The following is a 21014-nucleotide window of genomic DNA, read 5'->3' on the forward strand; positions in this document are numbered from 1 at the left end:
GAGATCAATAATAAATGAAATAAAGTCTTTAATAGTTAATCCACAGGAAAAAAAGTGCAAGTCATGTTAAATTTATGAGAAGATGCTTAAACTCAACTATATTAAAAGAATTTTGAAAAGCTGTGGTCATCAAGACAGTGTGGTACTGGCACAAAAACAGACACATAAATCAGTGTAACAGAATAGAGAACCCAGAAGTGGACCCTGAACTTTATGGTCAACTAATATTCGATAAAGGAGGAAAGACTATCCATTGGAAGAAAGACAGTCACTTCAATAAATGGTGCCGGGAAAATTGGACATCCACATGCAGAAGAATGAAACTAGACCACTCTCTTTCACCATACACAAAGATAAACTCAAAATGGATGAAAGATCTAAATGTGAGACAAGATTCCATCAAAATCCTAGAGGAGAACACAGGCAACACCCTTTTTGAATTCGGCCTACAGTAACTTCTTGCAAGATACATCCACGAAGGCAAAAGAAACAAAAGCAAAAATGAACTATTGGGACTTCATCAAGATAAGAAGCTTTTGCACAGCAAAGGATACAGTCAACAAAACTAAAAGACAACCTACAGAATGGGAGAAGATATTTGCAAATGATGTATCAGATAAAGGGCTAGTTTCCAAGATCTATAAAGAACTTATTAAACTCACCAGCAAAGAAACAAACAATCCAATCATGAAATAGGCAAAAGACATGAACAGAAATCTCACAGAGGAAGACATAGACATGGCCAACACGCACATGAGAAAATGCTCTGCATCACTTGCCATCAGGGAAATACAAATCAAGACCACAATGAGATACCACCTCACACCAGTGAGAATGGGGAATGTTAACAAGGCAGGAAACCACAAATGTTGGAAGGATACAGAGAAAAGGGAATCCTCTTACACTGTTGGTGGGAAGGTGAACTGGTGCAGCCACTCTGGAAAACTGTGTGGAGGTTCCTCAAAGAGTTAAAAATAGATCTGCCCTAAGACCCAGCAACTGCACTGTTGGGGATTTACCCCAAAGATACAGATGCAATGAAACGCCGGGACACCTGCACCCCGATGTTTCTAGCAGCAATGTCCACAATAGCCAAACTGTGGAAGTAGCCTCGGTGTCCACCGAAAGATGAATGGATAAAGAAGATGTGGTTTATGTATGCAATGGAATATTACTCAGCCATTAGAAACGACAGATACCCACCATTTGCTTCAACGTGGATGGAACCGGAGGGTATTATGCTGAGTGAAGTAAGTCAATCGGAGAGGACAAACATTGTATGTTCTCATTCATTTGGGGAATATAAATAATAGTGAAAGGGAATATAAGGGAAGGGAGAAGAAATGTGTGGGAAATATCAGAAAGGGAGACAGAACATAAAGACTTCTAACTCTGGGAAATGAACTAGGGGTGGTGGAAGGGGAGGAGGGCAAGTGGTGGGGGTGAATGGGTGACGGGCACTGAGGGGGGCACTTGACGGGATGAGCACTGGGTGTTATTCTGTATGTTGGTAAATTGAACACCAATAAAAAATAAATTTATTATAAAAAAAAAGAAAAAAAGGACTTCTATTAAAGTATTAAAATGAAATAAAATAACTTTAATCAGATTGTTCTGTCCCTTAAGTATGCACTGGACACAGTTTGTTGAGTATATGGACAGAATGCATCTCAGACTGTGAGCAGCAGTGTAGCTGTTAGTATTACCTCAAGGATGGCAGTTTGGCAATTACTATGAATATCTGATCTTGACTCAAATACATATAACAAGAACTCCACTCCTCAGAACCCATCTTTGCACATATTCAAAAACATGTATTTATTGCAAAATTGTTTGTCATACAAAAAGGTAAGGAACAATCTGAAGAGAAATGAAGACATTAATTTTAGTATATACTTATAGGGGAGTATTACCTAATATAAGAAAAACTAAGAGATCTATATAAACAGGTATGGAAGGTCTTCAATGTTGCAGATAATTTGACTTTTATGTAGAATCTAAAAAAAAAATAAACAGAAACAAAATAGACTCAAACACAGAGAACAAACTGATGATTACCGGAAGGGAGAGGCTGACAGGACAGGCAAGATAGGTGAAGATGATTAAGAGGTACAGGCTTCCAGTTATAAAATATTTAAGTCAAAAGATATAATGCAACATAAGAAATAAATACTGTAGTAATTACCCTTGGATGGTGACAGATGATGACTACACTTATATGGTGAGCATTCTTATGTCAGGTCTATAATTGTCAGAGCACTATCTTGTACATCTGAACCTAAGACAGTACATCAAGTATACTTCAGTTTAAAATGAAAATGAGAGACTCTTAACCCCAGAAAACAAACAAGGGGTAGTGGAAGGGGAAGTGGGCAGGGGGATGGGATGACTGGGTGATGGGCACCGAAGGGGGCACTTGATGGGATGAGCACTGGGTTTTATACTATTTGTTGGCAAATCGAACTCCAATAAATATATACATATACATATATATATACACACATTATGTGTGCATGTATATATATAGAGAGACAGAGAGAGAAAATAAAAACATAAAAACAATCATAAAATTAAAAGTGTATTTTAAAGAGGTATTGCATGAGCAATAAGAAGGGTGCGTGATGTAATGAGTATAATATGGAACTGATGAATAACTGAACTCTACATCTGAAAGTAATGATATACTATATGTTAATTAATGGAATTTAAATAAAATAAGATAAAACATTTTTTAAATGTTGCATAGTAAAAGCAAACATTTACATACACGGAAAAAAAACACATTTGTATATTTAAATGCACATGTATTTGTAAGATTGTTATCTGATACAAGTCTTCAGAAACCAATCAAGTGACTGCTCCCAGGGAAGAAGACTAGAGACCATGAGAGATAAGCAGGAAAATTATGCTACATCTTATCCTATTTTTTTAAAGATTTAATTTGTTTATTCATGAGAGACACAGAGAGAGAGACTGAGAGGGAGAGAGGCAGAGACACAGGAAGAGGGAGAAGCAGGTTCCATGCAGGGACCCCGACGTGGACTGGATCCCAGGTCTCCAGGATCACACCCTGGGCTGAAGGCAGCACTAAACCACCAAGCCACCTGGGCTGCCCTACATCTTATCCTATTTTGTAAGGTTTTCATTTTTGCTATAATTACCTATTACACATCAACTTTTCTTATATAAGACAATCAAAACTTAACAAGGAAGACATTCTATACATGTTTGAATATTTTAAATAGTATAATAAAAATGATGAAATGACAAGAATCTAATTAAAAATAATACCAAATTTCAGGAAAAAAACTGAAAGATAAATACATAAATTGATGACTGTTTAGTGTAATCATACAAAAATTTCCTAAATCATCACCTATTATTGAATCCTTGCTGTAAAAACATTACATCATTCTAAGTGAAGTGATACACAAGACTTTAAAGACATTATATCCTAGCAGGGAGGAAACCTTATTATAGTACAATCATCTAGTCCATACTTTAATTATAATTACCAGAAATTCTTTAAAGAAAGTAAATTCAGAATCAATTTAAGAAGACTTCTGCATTCTGGGGCACCTGGGTGCCTCAATCAGTTAATCATCCAACTCTTGGTTTTGGTTCAGGTCATGATCTCCCGGCTCGGGGATTTAGTCCCATGTCAGGCTCTGTGCTTAATGCAGAGTCTGCTTCAGATTCTGTCTCTCTCGCTCTCACTCATTCTCTTTTAAATAAATAAAACCTTTTAAAAGAAGAAGAAGAAGACTTCTGCATTCTAAGGAAATGAACCCTAATGCCAAATGACTCATTCATGGTGGCAGATGTGCTCATTTGCTGCAAGATATGATACTTCTGCTCCAGAGCTTCTTCATAGCATTTGTCATCTCAGAATTTCTCAGAGTGTAGATCAGTGGGTTCAGCATGGGGGTTATGACTGTGTAAAACACACTCAGGGATTTGTCAGGGGGGACGGTCTTAGCAGGTCTTAAATACATGAAAATACATGGAACAAAGAAGAAGACCACCACAGTGACATGGGAACCACAGGTCTGGAGGGCTTTCCGCCTCCCCTCTGAACTAAGGTTCTTTAGAGAGTGCAAGATGACACCATAAGAGATGAGCACGAGCACAAGCACAATAGTGCAGATCATCCTTCCATTGGCAGCAACTAAGATGCCAATGACATGGGTGTCAGTACAGACCAGTTTCAGTAAGGGGTACATATCACAGAAAAAATGATCAATGACATTGGGGCCACAGAATGGGAGCCTCTAAATAGTGCTAACTTTAATTACTGAATGCAGAAAACGTCCAACCCAGGATATCACCAGCAGCACAACACATACTCATTGCCTCATGATAACCAAATAATGCAAGGGCTTACAGATGGCCACATAGCGGTCATAGGCCATCACCAGCAGAAGAAAGACCTCTGATCCACCAAAAAAGTGCTCTGTAAACAGCTGGATCATACAAGATTGGAAGGATATGATATTTTCCCCAAAGAACAAATTTGAAAGCAGTTCAGGAGAAATAGAAGAGGAATAAATGACGTCCATAAATGATAAGCTGGCAAGAAAAAAGTACATAGGTGAGCCCAGGGTCTTACTGAAAGAAACAGTCACCACAATGAGTAGGTTGCCCACCATGGTCAAAATATAGAAGAGCAAGAATATAACAAAAAGGACCTTCTGTTCCTTTGGATTCTGTGTGAGGCCCAAGAGGACAAAGTCAGTAACATTGTTCTTTGGTTCCATTTCCTTGGCTCTTTCTATTCCTTATAGGTCCTGACCTTTGTTATTAGAAACAGTTTATCTTTAAAACAAAGAAAAAACTTTTAAGTATATTATAAGCTTAATTTTTATTTATTCAATAAAAAGTGTGCATGCAAAATCTATTTCTATCAAACCTATCATAATTGATATCACTTAGTTAAATACAATGTGGTTTCTTCCTCTCATTGATTTCATATATAGGGAGTCGGACCATTATAGATCAATTTAATAAATGTCACTACAAGTATATTCATGTAGACTATGGATTCCATGTGCCTTAACACATAAATCAACTTGTGATCTGGGAAGGCTTCCCAGAGAAAGCAGTACTTTAGTTGAGTTTTAAAGGAGAAGTGAGAGAACAAGATGGAAAGGAAATTTCTTGAAAGACACAGAATGTATAAAGTCCTACACAAAGTGTAATTCCTAAATGAAGAATCTCTCAAGGTAATTTACATATTCAAAGTGGGAGAACAATTTATGAATGGCTTTCTGTATACATCTACCTAATTGACATTTCCAAATAGATATCAATTAAGTATTTATTAAGATAAGTTTTTAATTTTCCACAATAAATCTATTCCTTCCTAAATGATCTCCATGTCATTATATGGTACAAAGTATTTTAATGAGAGGAAATGGTAACACTGCAAGAACAACATCTATTATTTGTCATGCATAACTCTATATCATGTGCTATTTCCACACTTACATAGGCATTTTATATGTATATATATATGTATATGTATGTATATATGTATACATATATACATCTATATCTATACATATGCACAGCTATATAGATCACAGTTAATGTACATTTTATCTTTACAGTAGCAAGCACTGCTATCCCCATTTTATAGTTGAAAAAACAGGCTTAGAATACTTAAGTTCTCAAAGTCATATACCCTTCAGTGACAGAGATGGGATTAAAAACTAACTTTGAACAAATAATTGAATCATATTTACAACAGAAATAAGCAGTAGTGTTTTTTCCTCTGTACATATGTAAAATTTGCTTATAGTTTTAGAGTAGTATTTACTGTGTTACACTGCAGATCATTAGTTAACATGTCTTCTCTGCTAGGTTGTCTATAACTCTATCATCTATGCCAGGGATTTATATTTTATTTTAATTGTATTTAAAAACATTTATATATTAAATGTTAATATGTGATACATACATAATTTTGGTAAACTTGCTTTTATATTTCTACTTTTCTTCTTCTTCTTTCTTCTTCTTCTTCTTCTTCTTCTTCTTCTTCTTCTTCTTCTTCTTCTTCTTCTTCTTCTTCTTATTCTTCTTTTTTAAGTATCCTAACCTAAGAGGACTCTCTAATATCCAATTCTGGTTACGCGTTTAGACATTTAACATTTTTAATTATTATGGCAATTTTTTCAATTATGTATTCTCAATTCTTTACAATTCTGCATGCAAATAAAGCAGCTTATGAGTCAAAAAAAAAAAAAACTAACTTTGATTGACTTCAAGGCTCCCGTGAGTCTGAAGGACTTTTCAATGTTCAATTCCCATAAGCTCAAGTTTGTAAGAATTTTCTGCATAATAAAATAATTCACACAATTGAAAATCTCCACCATTAACTCTTATAGGTTTACCTTTTGAAAGTTTGCTTACAGTCAGCAGGAGGACTTTTAAACTAACTCATAAAGACCTGGAAATGCCTCTCCCATCCAGTATGACCAATTAGGTCAAAAAGCTGCATTAATTTTTTTTAAGATTTTATTTATTTATTCATAGAGACAGAGAGGGAGAGAGAGAGAGGCAGAGACACAGGCAGAGGGAGAAGCAGGCATCATACTGAGAGCCTGACGTGGGACTCGATCCAGGGTCTCCAGGATCACGCCCTGGGCTGCAGGCGGCGCTAAACCGCTGCGCCACAAACATTATATGTTCTCATTCATTTGGGGAATATAAATAATAGTGAAAGGGAAAATAAGGGAAGGGAGAAGAAATGGGTGGGAAATATCAGAAAGGGAGACAGAACGTAAAGACTGCTAACTCTGGGAAACGAACTAGGGGTGGTAGAAGGGGAGGAGGGCGGGGGGTGGGAGTGAATGGGTGACGGGCACTGGGTGTTATTCTGTATGTTAGTAAATTGAACACCAATAAAAAAAATTAAAAAAATAAAAAAAATAAAAATAAATAAAAAAAAAACAAAAAGCTGCATTAGTCCTTAAGGATATATTTTACTTCACATGACCAGATGTGTGCTTTTTTTGCAGAGTCCTCTAAGTACTTCAGAAAATTGTTATTACTTGGTTGTAGATCTACTTAAAAGGAAATCCATGATGCAAATAGAAAACCAAAATTTTTCCACATTAGGCTAATTTATTGAGGCAGGCAAATCTATTGGCATAAGAAGTCAAAGTCAGCAACAAGCTCTTTTAAAAGGAAAATTGTTCTCCAAAAACTAAATTCTTTTCTAGTAACTCAAAAAAGAAAAATAATAATTTCCATTTTGGGGCCATCTTATTCTGTTTGTATGGCAAAATTAGTTATACTGAGATCTAGAGAGGACATTCTTGAAATGTTCTGAAAGAATAGTAACAGTGCTGAAGAGAATAGCATCTTCTCCCCAGTAAAGCAAAGATCACGGGCCATTTTTTGCCTTCCAACCAGATATATTATCAAGTCATGCACTGGGAGTATGTCAAGACTGACTCTTGCTTTATTCTATTAACTTTGACTTTTCCACCAAATTTTAAAATTTTTAAAGAACATCTAGATGTAAATATTCTTTTAGATCTATCACATTATGGACAGGTCAGATGAGAAGCACTGGTGAACTATACAGTCCCAGAGTACAAACTCACCAGAAGACTTAAATTTTATCATAGAACTCCAGAACACTGGCCCTGTTATATCACTAAAGACAAGAACAGGTGGATAATGTACTAAGAAAGAGAAATTCTAAGGAAAAATTGAAAAGAAATGCTAGAGATCAAAAACACTGACAGAATTCAAGAAAGCCTTTGACAAGCATTAATAGACTGGACACAGCCTCAGGACATGGCAATAGAAATTTCCAAAACTGAAAATCAAAGAGAAAAAAGCCTGAAAAATAAAATTAGACAAATAAACAAACTAGAACAGAATATGCAAAACAGTGGGACAACTACCAAACAGGTAACATACATGTAATGGGAATACTAGAAAAAAGTGAAAATAACAGAGGCAAGATTTTAAGCAATAATGACTGAGAATTGCTCCCCAAATTAATGTTGAACACAAGTTTCTGGAAGCTCAGGTAATACTTCATAAGATAAATGCCTAACAAAAAAAAAAAAAAACAGATAGAAGTATGTCATATTTAAGCTTCAGAAAATCAAAGGTAAAATTTTAAATCTTGAAAGAAACCAAAGAAAAAGTATTTTACCTATAGGAGAGTGTCTGACATTAAGCCCTTTGATTGTACTGTAAGTGCTTGCTTGACATTAAGTTTTTGATTGACAAAACATCCATTTCAAAAGCATCTATCATGAATAAACATATTACCAGCTATATGACACAGCTACTAGCAAAGCAACCAGGTTAGGAATTAAGACACCTCCACTCATGAAGTTTCCTCTTTCAGAAAGCCCTGGATGACTTCAACAACTGACCAGTTTAGTGACCCTGCTTATCCTTTTCTGTGCCTTACTTCTCACTCTCATGCTTTAAATGAGCCATAAATAGTGAACCCATGAAACCCTGCATAGGCCCCCACTGCCATCAGACCCTAATAAAGGCATAGCCCCAGGTCTGTACTCTTGCTCCCTTTAACTGCAAACTCAGATGTGGCCCTCAGATATGCTGTTTACCCTCTAAGACTAGTGCATAGAAAATCTTGTACCTTGAAGCTCCCTGATCATTTTTACTGCAGTCAAGTGTATCCTGAAATCATAGTAAGAACCACAAGAACCAGTCCAGCCACAACACTGGCCTCAGTGGGGAATTGTCTGTGGGGACTTACTACAAGTAATACAAGCCCAGGTGAGTGCCACAGGCATTCCTAGACAATCACATCACTATCACTAGACTGGGACCACCACCATGAGAAGCAGAAGAAAGAATTAGATCCAACTTCTCAGAAACCATGCAAGAAAGAAGTGAATGGAGTATTTAAATGCTGAGAGAAATGAAAAGAAAAAAAATCCACCAAGTTAAGTTCCTGAGCTGTATGTAATTATCCTTCAAAATTGAAGAAGAAAAGTCGAACTCATAGAATCAGAAAGTAGAACAGTGGTTGCCAGGAGGTTGGGATAAGGAAAGACGGAGATGTTGACCAAAAACTACAAACTTCCAGCTGAATATGAGTAAGTCCTGAGTCCCTTTCTGATATTTCCCACACATTTCTTCTCCCTTCCCTTATTTTCCCTTTCACTATTATTTATATTCCCCAAATGAATGAGAACATATAATGTTTGTCCTTCTCCGACTGACTTACTTCACTCAGCATAATACCCTCCAGTTCCATCCACGTTGAAGCAAATGGTGGGTATTTGTCATTTCTAATAGCTGAGTAATATTCCACTGTATACATAAACCACATCTTCTTTATCCATTCATCTTTCGTTGGACACCGAGGCTCCTTCCACAGTTTGGCTATCGTGGCCATTGCTGCTAGAAACATCGGGGTGCAGGTGTCCCGGCGTTTCATTGCATTTGTATCTTTGGGGTAAATCCCCAACAGTGCAATTGCTGGGTCGTAGGGCAGGCATATTTTTAACTGTTTGAGGAACCTCCACACAGTTTTCCAGAGTGGCTGCACCAGTTCTAATAATCAGTATGGTGACATAGTTAACAATATTGTGTTATATATTTGAGAGTAAATTTTAAATGTTCTCCCCCAAAAAATGTAATTATGTGAAGGGATGAATGTTTTAACTTACCTTATTGTGGTAATAATTTCAACATATATGTATGACAAATCACATTGTACACATTAAACTTATATTATGTGCCAATTATACTTTAATCAAGATGAGAAGGAAAAAAATCTATGCCTAGATGTTTCTAGCAACTTTATTCATAATTGTCAAAACATGAAAACAACCAAGACACTCTTTGGTGGGTGAGTGGATAAATAAAGCTGTGGTACAGACAGAAAATAAAGACTATTTGGCACTAAAAGGTTGACCTATCAAGTCAGGAAGGGATATGGGAGAAATTTAAATGTGTATTACTAAGTGAAAGAACGCAATCTCAAAAGGCTACATATTGTATGATTCCAACTATGTGCAATTGTGTCAAAGGAAAAATGATGCAGACAGTGAAAAGATCAGTAACTGCCAGGAGTTAGGGGAGAGAGAAGGATGAACAGGCAGTGCACAGAATATTTTAAGGCAGTGAAACTACTTTGCATGATACTACAATGGTGGCTATATGGCACTATACATTTGTCCAAACCCATAGAATGTACAGCACCAGAGGTGAACTCTAATGTAAATTATGTAAGTTATTAGGGCTTTGTGTGATAATGTTTCATAGGTTCATCAGTTGTAACAAATATACACAGTCTTGTGAGAGGTCCATATGGGATAAATTTGCATGTGTAGGGACAAGGATTATACAGGAACTCTCTGTAGTTCTTGCTCAAATAGCCAGAATCTGAAAACTTCTCTAAAAGTAAAGTTTATTAAATTTTTTAAGGTGACATGTGTCCAGGAAGAGGAAGCACACAGATGCATGTGGATAAGCTGAATATCCTGGAGGCCTGCATTAAGAGCCAAGATCCAACTAGATGGAGATCTGAGGTAAGATGAAATGAGCGTACCCTTTTAAACCTAGACAACTGTGGATTTTAAACAGAATTTCAAATGTGTTGGAGAGAGGTGACTAGGATTAATTCGCCTTCTTACCTACAATAGCATAACTTTGAGAACATTATTTTAAATATCCCTCAGCCTCATTTTTTAGCTCTAAGAGAATAATGTGCACTTCAAGAAATCATGATGATTGAATGATATAATGTATGCAAAGTGCCTGATACACCTAGTACACAATACATTTTGGGGTGCTTTTTTAAGAAGATGAGAGTCACTAAACCAAGACAAGCATTTTTGTTTATTATTGAGAAAATTTTCCTTCTAATAAACATTTCAAAATTAAGCTAGAAGAGGTATTTGGGAAGTGCTACTGCATCATACCCTACAGTATGCTAATGCCACAAGGTGAAAGACAGTGCTGTCCATTGCGTTTCTACTTTAGCACTAACCACAACTATTAGCACAGCAGGTATAAATGATATGAATAACTCTATGGTATCAACAATTTTCCTGCCCTCAGCTTCCTTGTGGTCATTTATTTCTGCTTCTTCTCCTAGATCTAGGATAGAGACTGGGATACTCTTAAACTCTGTGGAAATAAAAAACTATCTATGGGATAAATGAAACCCATTTTGTGAGCTCCCATCCCCAATTGTGCACATCCGAGTGTGTGGCTGCCCCAAAATCTCTTAAAAGCATGCCACACATGTTAGTTTCCAAGGTATGTATCCACTATTCCAACATAAAATCCATAGAATCTCCTTTCCTTGTTTCCCTGCAACAAAGGTGCAGACATGTGATGGGTTCCGTCAACCAAGAGTCTGTGTGCAAGTCTTGGAGCAGAAGTCAGTTATCTGGGGATAGGTAGTTCCAGAGCAGCTTTGAGGTCAGGAATGTGGTGGCACCACTGCAGTCTAGTCAGGGCAGGATGATCCTGATTAGAGCAGAGGCAGCATCTCCCTTGCATGCCAGTCCAGTCAGGTATGCTTCTGCAAGCTCTTCCTGATAGCTCAGCCTTCAATCTGTGATTCCCACTCTTCCAAATATCTTTAAAATATTTAATTGCATATCAAATATCCCTTCTACTGAGACTATCTACAGAGATGCTGGATCATCAGCTAAGAACCCCAGATGATATATTCAACTGACCTAAAATTCTCCATTTCAATTTATCACCAAGAATGGAAAGTCATCAACTTCAGGAGCTTCCAGTTAACAAGGGTCTCTTTTAAAAATGCATTTATTCTAAGAAGGTTAAGTGGAAATGATGTCCTTTTATTCAGTAAGTCTGTATGAAGCATTTACCGTGTGCCAAGTCTACTCTAAGTGCTGGCAATACAGTAGGGCGTAAAATAGCCAAAACACCTACTTTTCGTGAAGCTTGCATTCTAATTGGAAGAGACAGAGAATAAACAAGTAAATCAGATAATCAGATGGCAAAGGTGCTATAGAGAAATTGTGAGTACTGTGACAGAATAACTCAGGGAGATAGAGGATGGCTTTACATGGTGATGGTGGTTAAAGACCTCTAAGGAGGTGGCCATTGTGTTGCAGACTGAGTGAGGACAACAATCCAAGCAATAGGAAGGCCTAGAGGAAGAGCATTTGGGGAATAAAGGACTAGTTCAAAGGCCTATAGGCAAAAGTGAAACCATTGCAGCTGAAGTTAGTGGGTAAGGGAGAGAATGAATATAACAGGGTCAAAGAGATGTGCTTGAGTGGGACAACTATGCAGAGATGTACAATTTAAGCAAATGCTTTCACATGGGAAAAAATTTGTGGAAATTAAAGAAGCCATGAAGAGGCAAAGTGGAGATGAATGTCATTGGCTACACCAAGTCCACCAAAGAAAACACCTGCCAGAAAGCACATACAGGTTCTGGGGAAAGACGGTTGCTTGAGTCCAGATGTTTTATTTCACTTCATCTGACTTTAATTAGAGCTGAATTAATTGTAAGGTTAAGGTTGCTTGGTGATATCCGAGTCAGAAGGGAGTAGTTAATGACACTCACCCATATCAGATAAAAATCCCCTTCCCATGTACAGAAACTCCTCTCTAGTGGTTTTACTCATGGCCTTTCAGCTCTCTGCTCTCATACCTGGACACAGATAAACGCTATAAATTCTTGCTTTGAGGTCTTCCTTGAACACAAAACCTAGAGTGGCCCCTTGTCTTTAGAGTTACTATAACATTGACTACATCCTTAAATTTTTAATCACTTGAATGTAACTTTTTTCATATATATATTAACTTATTTATTGTCTATCTCCCTACAAAGTGCTATGTGATCTGTCTCTATTATGAAGTATACCATAGTGTTTAGGAGCACCGGTTCTAAACTGCATCTCAGGCATTTTCTAGCGTGACCTACAGTAAATTATTTAAATTTTCCATACTTCAGTTCTTCTAGAAAGAAATAATAATAACATTATTTCATAGAGATCTTCGGGGATTAAACAGTAACTTGCCTTTGTAGCAGCAAATGTAAGAAGTAGGAACCACTTTTACTACAATTACTAATTATTGTAATACAGTTTTTTTTTAATCACAGAAAGTGTCTCAAATTTTGGCGTTTTCTTTCATCTAATTGTAACTTCAGAGACACTCACATTTTAAGGTGAATTTTGTAGAGAGTGAATCTCATCCATCTTGTATTAATTTTTAGGGCTTTACTCTCAGAATTTGGAAAGTGTCTCATGGCCTTGTAATAGAGATATCTACCTAGAGTTGAATAACATGTATAAATCAGAGTGTTTTTTTTTTAAAGTCAGACATAAATAGAATACAAATGAACAATTGACGGAGCAACAAAGACAATGACGTTTATTAGATACCCACTAAGTGACAAGCATTGTCCTGGATATTTGGCATGCAGTGTCTCATCTAATGCTTAAAACTACCATACGAAAAAATGTATTACCATTTCACTGTCCATGGGAGCTCAGATTAAAATAAGACCCTCAGGGATGCCTGGGTGGCTCAGTGGTTAAGGGCTCTGCCTTCGACTCAGGGAGTGATCCTGAAGCCCTGGGATCAAGTCCCATATTGGGCTCCCTGCATGGAGCCTGCTTCTCCCCTGCCTATGTCTCTGCCTCTCTCGCTCTGTGTCTCTCATGAATAGATAAATATAATCTTTAAAAATAAATAAATAAATAAAATAAGATCCTCAGAGTTGATGAAATTCACACAATATTACATAAACTTAATCAGAATTCAATACTAATTCCGTTTACTCCATAACTCAAATCTTTCCACATCACCCAAAACTGCCACTAACACTAACTTCCAGAGGCTGAATAATATCATAAATTCAATAAGGCTCTTACCTAAAGTTCAAGGAAAAGGTTATCTGACATAGTATTGATCATATAAGGAACTAGCTGTCTTTTTCACCTAAGGAGGCAGGGACCAACAACCATAGAGGTGTTGACCCAAACATAATGAGGACCCTGCTAGTTCAAAAAGAGATATAAGCAAAAATCTGTCCATATTAAGAGTTAGTCTAGCACTGTTTTTTTTTTATTCTTTTAAATATACTTTTATAATGTTTACTACATGCCAGGAACTTTCATAAGCATTTAGCATTTTGAAACTCATTTACATAGCCCAAATATATTATGAAATTTGTATTATTATTACCATTTTTACAGATAAAGAAAAACATTGTAGAAGGATAAAATAATTTCCCCAGGTTGCATTCAAACTCAGGAAATCTGACTCCAGATCTACTTTCACCACACCACCTCCTCTAAACAAGTAACTCACTTAATTCTGTTTACATTCTGGTTGCCTATTTTTGTTGATTTCAGGTTCATAATAAAATGACTTTTTGGCCCTTCAATTAAGACTTGTCAGAAGAAAATCATACCAAAAAATGGGCCAGCCCCAAGGCCTAGGAAGCATGAGGCTAACAGAAATGAGAAAAACAGGAGAATGTGAGAATGTAATGGTCAAGGGTGTTGGGAAACATTCCAGACACCAAGAATTTTACAAGGCCAGTGAGTATAGAATATTATTCTTCAAAGAAGGTAGAAAGATACTACGTATTATCCATTCCAATGCTCAAAAACTGGATTAAGTGGTTCTGCAATATTATAGAGACTCCAGTAATAAATTTCATAATAGCTAACAGCCTTTGAGAATTTATTGGTAATAAAAGATTTATAAAAATTATGTATTAATCTTAATAATATCTCTATCACTCACCTTTAACTCAAAGATACTGTAGTTTCCTAAAGTTCACAATGAATGTGGTAAAACTAAGTTTTGATCTCAGAACTATCTCACTTAGAGACTATTCTCTTAATGATTAGAATACACTAAACTCATTCCTACAAATGTGCATATAAAAAAATGCTACATAATATCTCCTTCACACAGCAAAATCATGACAATAATATTCTCAATGTAAATGACTGTTATTGCAATAACAATAAATTTTAGTCCAAGTAACCTAGCAAGGATAGTAGGTCTTTCCTTTGGAAGCAAGAGAGGAAAAGAGAGAATCAGACTAGATATAACAAAAGATTAAAAAGTATAGGAAGTGAAGTTAAAGAATAGAGAAATCCTTTTCTACCTTCACAGAATACTACATTTTTGTTTTGCCATTGCAAAGGTAGTGAGCTTGCACTGCATGACTTATGAAGAGTTGAGTTTCATGATGCTCATAGCATAGCAATTTCTATGAAATATTCTTCCCAGGAAATGCTCTAACAAAGTGATCTTATAATAAGGTAAGGATGCAAACATAGTCTATAGCATTATTGCTCAAAGTGTATGCATAGATCACCTGCTTAGACATATCTACGTAATTTCTTTAAAATGAAAATATGCTAATCCAAGAACAGTCCCCCAATGAGTTAGAATCTCTGGAGTCTATATCCTGGAAATGTGTGTTTTAACAAGAATTCCAACTAATGTTTGCCTTTCTCCAATTGACTTATTCCAACTGATTCGGAAAGTAATCAAAGTTTGACAACTAAATGGGCAATAAATAAATCTGAATGTCATAGTTTTAAATGATTAATAAATCCTGCCTGGGTCTTTCCTCAGAAAACTTACATGCCAACATCAACATACTTTTACATATAATGTTCACTTGGCCCTGAACCATTGAAATTATATTATCTTCTCTTTGCCATTTAAAAGATAAGGTCATTTTATGCTATTGTGATTATTTCTCCATTGAAGTCACCTTTAGATCCAGAGCTTCTTTATAGCATTTTTCACCTCTGCATTTCTCAAGGTGTAGATTAAAGGGTTTAACATAGGAGTTATCATGGTGTAAAACACAGCCACAGCTTTATCAATGGAAAAGGTGATCGCTGGACGCAAATACACAAATATACAGGGCACAAAGAATAAAATGACCACAGAGATGTGAGAGACACAGGTAGAGAGGGCTTTACGTCTCCCCTCCAAGCTGTAGGTCCCTAGGGAGTGCAAAATGACCATGTAGGAGACCACCAAAAGGAGAAAGTTTAACAAACAGATGAACCCACTATTGGCAGCAACAAAGAGACCAAGGGTATGAGTGTCCATGCAGACAAGTTTCAACAAAGGGTTTAAGTCACACATGAAATGATCTATAACATTGGGCCCACAGAAAGGCAGCCAGACTGTGAAGAAGATCTGAATGGTTGCATGGACAAAGCCTCCAGCCCAGGCCACGCCCACAAGGAGGCTACAGATCTGTTGACTCATGATGGTTGTGTAGCGCAAGGGTTTGCAGATGGCCACATAGCGGTCATAGGCCATTACTGTAAGGAGGATTAATCTCAGCAGCACCAAAAAAATGCTCAGCAAAGACCTGAGTCATACATCCCCTAAAAGAGATTATTTTTCTCATAGTAAGAGTGTCAGCAAGCATTTTAGGGGTCATGGAGGAAGAACAGCAGCCATCTATAAGGGACAAGTAAGACAGGAAGAAGTACATGGGGGTTTCCAGGGCCTTGCTGGTGCTGATGGTGATCATGATAAGCAAGTTGCCTGCCAAGGTGACCAAGTAGACAATTAAAAACACAACAAATGAAAATTTCTGAAGTTCCACATTTTGAGTCAAGCCCAGGAGGATGAATTCCGTCACATTATTCATCTTCTCCATCAAATCCGTTCAAGTGACAAGTGACATCCCTGAAAAGAAAGTCACACTCATCCTCAATAATGACACTTTCACCTAATGAATATTCATGGCATGCCTTATTTTTTCTAGTTTTGCAGAAGGTGAAAACAAGCCCCAAACCCTATTGACTGTTTCATATTTTGTATTCTCGTAAGTGACAATGTAGGTGCTATTGTTTTTGTTTTTTATAATTTTCTGATTTTTTTGAGAGAGAGAGAGAGAGAGAGAGAGAGAAGGAAAGAGAACACAAGTTAGGGAGAGGGGCAGAAGGAGATGGGGTGGCAGAGAATCTTAAGCAAGCTCGACACCCAGTACAGGCTCAATCCCATGACCCTGAAATCGTCCCTAAGCTGAAATCAAGAGGCTTAATCTACTGAGCCACCCAGGCATCCCTTGTTTTAATTTTCTACAACAAAAGTGTGCAACATTTAAAATCAGAAAAAAAAAATGCCATGCATCAATTTGGAAGAGCCAATCAATGATATAGCCATGGATGTGGCAGATTCACAAATACCCAAAGATTTGTGTATTTTACCTCCAAAGTGGCTGGACATGTTTACTAGTGAAAAATCCATTTTTTTCTAAATGAGGTCATGCAAAATACTCAAAGATATATAAAGATTCTTTCACAAGCCATACTTTTTCGTACTTTACCTGTCTGGTAGCTTCTCAGCTTCCTCAAGACTTAAAATAGTATTGCTACTTCCTTCCAATCTCACTGAAGTTTGCAAATCGCCCTAAAGGCTTGTGCCACATTGTCTGGTACTCATATCTCATTCTTCAACAGGGTGCATCCCTGAAGGCAAAAATGTGCCTTAATGCATTGTAATCATTCATTCTTGTATTCCCAGTGATGGCCAAAAGTAAACAGTCATAAAGCATCACTGAGAGGGAGAAGAAAAAAAGAGGCAAAAGAAAGAGGGAGGAAAATATAAGGAAAAAGAGCAAAGAGAAGTGAGCTTAAAATTCAAAGACTTAGCTTAAAATCTGGGATACACCACTTATTAACTACATAGCATCAATTTATTTGATCTCTCTGGGATTCAATGTTTTCATCTGTTAAAGTGGGGAATAAATATATCTGTATTTAGGAGTGTCATGAAGATCAAATCATTTTAAATTTACTATTGTTGTTGTTAATATGATTTTACTGTTCTCACAAGAGTATCACCAAAAAAAATCTTTCAAAATTGTCTCTGACCATCTCCAAAAGGCAAAGATGCTAAAAATATAAGCTAACCAAGTGAGAAGAAACAGGAGAAAAAGAAAAAGTAATAAATGGCAAAAAAAAAAAGTCATCAGATTTAAGAAAAAAATTTGAAAGCAAGTGATTAAAAGACTCTTTAATATAAATATTAAGCTATTTAATTTGCTTGCTTTGTTTCTGGAATTTATCCTCTATTCATTAATTGATTTGTTGAAGACGTATTCTAAATACAAAATAACATACTCCTTCCGAATTTAACTCTATGACCAAGCATGGATTTTTCCAGGAATCAGGAAACAATATAAACCTTGTTCATTATTCAAATAAATGCTTTGTACAGTGTTGTGTCTTACTAGTTTTATAACCCTATTCAATTTTGCATCCACAGTGATGACCAACATTAGGTATTAGAAAGTATTTGAACACTAGGGTATAAGAAATAGGTCAGAGGAGCATGAGGGGAAGGGAGGGAAAACTAATGGGAAGTCATCAGAAAGGGAGACAAATCATGAGAGACTCAAATATAGGAAACAAACTGAGGGTTTCTGGAGGGGAGGTAGGAGGGTGGATGGGATAACTGTGTGATGGACATTAAGGAAGGTCTGTGATGTGATAAGTACTAGGTGTTATAGGCAACTGATGAATTATTGAACACTACATCTGCAACTAATAATGTACTATAAGTTGGCTTACTGAATTTAAATTTTTAAAAGGCGGGGGAAGCATTTGAGAGAGAGCAACAAAGGAGATGTAGAGACAGAACAAAGGGAGAAAGGGAGAAAGAAAAAGGAGAAAAGGTAAAACCAAAAAGGAAAAGAGAAAAAAAGTCAAGGGAGGGGGATGAAAACACTACACACTAAAGTAATCTCAGACTTTAGTAAGTGTATTGTAATATTTCCAACATGTGCTGCATCTGAAATCTGAACTTTTATCAAATTTACTTGCTGATTATAGTCCTCCAGGTCAACATCAGAGAAAAATGCTGACAAATCAAGAAGTCATAGGTTGTCCTTACAAACACACTGGTCAGAAAAAAAAAGTTGCTTTTGCCTACCTTGGTGCTGAGGGTTATAAACTACAGTCTTGTCAACAGTTGGTCCTTTGCAGCTTCAGTAATACTTAACTCCATTAGGGTTATCTTCAATTCAAGGTATATGAAACCCAAGTCATAGTCATTTAATTTATGTAAATTTACTGTTCAAAGAAAAGAATCAAAATGTTTCCAGAAATCAAAAAGAAGAAAATTATGCTCTTCTTACATACACACCCTCCCTATATCTTGTATGTCTGGGACTTCTCACCGTGGCATGATTTGTTCAGATAAGAAACTATTCCCGATAGTAGACACATTCACTTTGTATTTAAAAGGAATTTGAGTTGGGAGGAATGGGGAGGAGCTTCAGCAGATTAGCACATTTCTACTTCTGTGGGATTCACATCAATCTATAGGTTTTTAAGTTTTTTGTGCAGATGTTGTTGTGAGACACTTGATACAAGCCCTAAGCACATGGAGCCAGAAAAGTAAACTCAATTACCAAAACATCAGCAGTTGACTAAGACTCTCTGAGATGAGGAATCCCTTGAAGCCAATTCTGAGCCTTTTTTCAGAGCATTTATGCTTAGTGCTGAGATACGTACTTTGGTCCTTGGGGTGCACTGCTTTCTCCCATCATTTCACTAGCTCCCCATGTCCAGGCACAGACATAGTCAAGAAGAGGTGCTGCCTTTATGGTTCACTCTGCCAAGGAATCCTCACAGTCCTACTTCTCAACTCCTTCAATTCTCACGAGAAAGGCATCAGTTTTATTTAAATGGTGACTCACCTCTATGCTATTCCCCCAAAGGAAGAGTAGTTAATTTTAGGAGTCTTTGCCAAAGTGGTAGCCAAATGCTTCTCTCTTCCTCCTATAGTCCCTCTGACTAGAGAAGGACTTTTTTGACAAGGGTTAGAATTGACCTCCAGGAATAGGATAATTATTCCTAGTTAGAACCTTAGATTATTTGTTTCTTTTTTTCCCCAATAAATGTTCATGGAACATCTAAAATATACCAGGCACAGTGTTGTTCAATAATAACAACAGTAACTAGTGAGTGCTATATGCCAAGCCCTGTATTAAACACAATACGTGATGTACACCTTGTGATGGGCACTATTATTAATTTTTATTCTACAAATGAGGAAACTGGCACTATGAATATAGGTAATTTACCCAAGATCAGAAGCTGAGTAGTGACAGAACTAAAATTTATTTATTCATTCTTTTAAAGATGTATTTATTTTTTTAGAGATGTCCAGAGAGCATGCATGAGGGGGAGGAGGGGCAGAAGAAGTGGGAGAGAGAGAACCCTGAAGCAGACTCCCCACTGACCATGGAGCCCAACATGGGGCTCAATCCCAGGACCCCAAGATCATGACCTGAGCTGAAATCAGGAGTTAGATGCTTAACTGACCGAGCCACACAGGCAACCCATAAAACTAAACTTTAAATACATATTTACCCCCACAGCCCAGATAGTTTCTCTGCCCTCATATGAAAGAATTCAACTATTAAAAAAAAAGAAGAGACAGCGGTGAGCATTATAAAAAAAAAAAAGAACACAGTGCCATAATAGGAACATGCCTTAAACTAGTGTGAAGATGGAATTCTTGGAGACAAAGTAATGTTGAAGTTGAACCTACAAAAACATTACCCAAGGTCCAATGGCATTTGTGGTTTTATTCTGTTAGAGTTAAGACCAATCAATTGTACTTTTCCAATCATATATTCAAGTTGACTACGAGTTTCATTGCCACTATCAATTACCTGAAAATTACTTTAGTAGAAGAGTTAAAATGCATGAAGCAGCTGAAAAACCCCAGTTGTAACCAGCTTCTTGAAAGGAGGAATAATTAAAAATCCGATACATTACTATAGGGATATAAAATGGTCTAGAGCTCATCCGCCACCCAGTCATCCCCACAACCCCCGGCCTCCTCCCCTTCCACCAACCCTAGTTCATTTGTCAGAGTTAGGAGTCTTCATGTTCTGTCTCCCTTTCTGATACTTCCTATTCTGTATGTTGGCAAATTGAACACCAATAAAAAATAAATTTATTATTAAAAAATAAAATAAGGGGATCCCTGGGTGGCGCAGCGGTTTG

General features: G+C 36.8%; 1 protein-coding gene and 1 pseudogene across 1 annotated transcript; both read right to left on the reverse strand.

Moving 5' to 3' along the window:
* On the reverse strand, positions 3828-4757 carry OR4A47GP (olfactory receptor family 4 subfamily A member 47G, pseudogene; annotated as a pseudogene).
* On the reverse strand, positions 15742-16655 carry OR4C58 (olfactory receptor family 4 subfamily C member 58; the record flags this gene model as incomplete). Its single annotated transcript, NM_001388636.1, is given in 2 exon segments — positions 15742-16317; positions 16319-16655. Coding segments are annotated over 2 exon segments (913 nt in total), but the record flags the coding sequence as incomplete, so codon positions are not given.
* Between the last annotated feature and the right edge of the window lie 4359 nt (positions 16656-21014).

This window comes from Canis lupus, chromosome 18, assembly GCF_011100685.1.
Source record: "Canis lupus familiaris isolate Mischka breed German Shepherd chromosome 18, alternate assembly UU_Cfam_GSD_1.0, whole genome shotgun sequence".
Taxonomy (NCBI): Eukaryota; Metazoa; Chordata; class Mammalia; order Carnivora; family Canidae; genus Canis; species Canis lupus.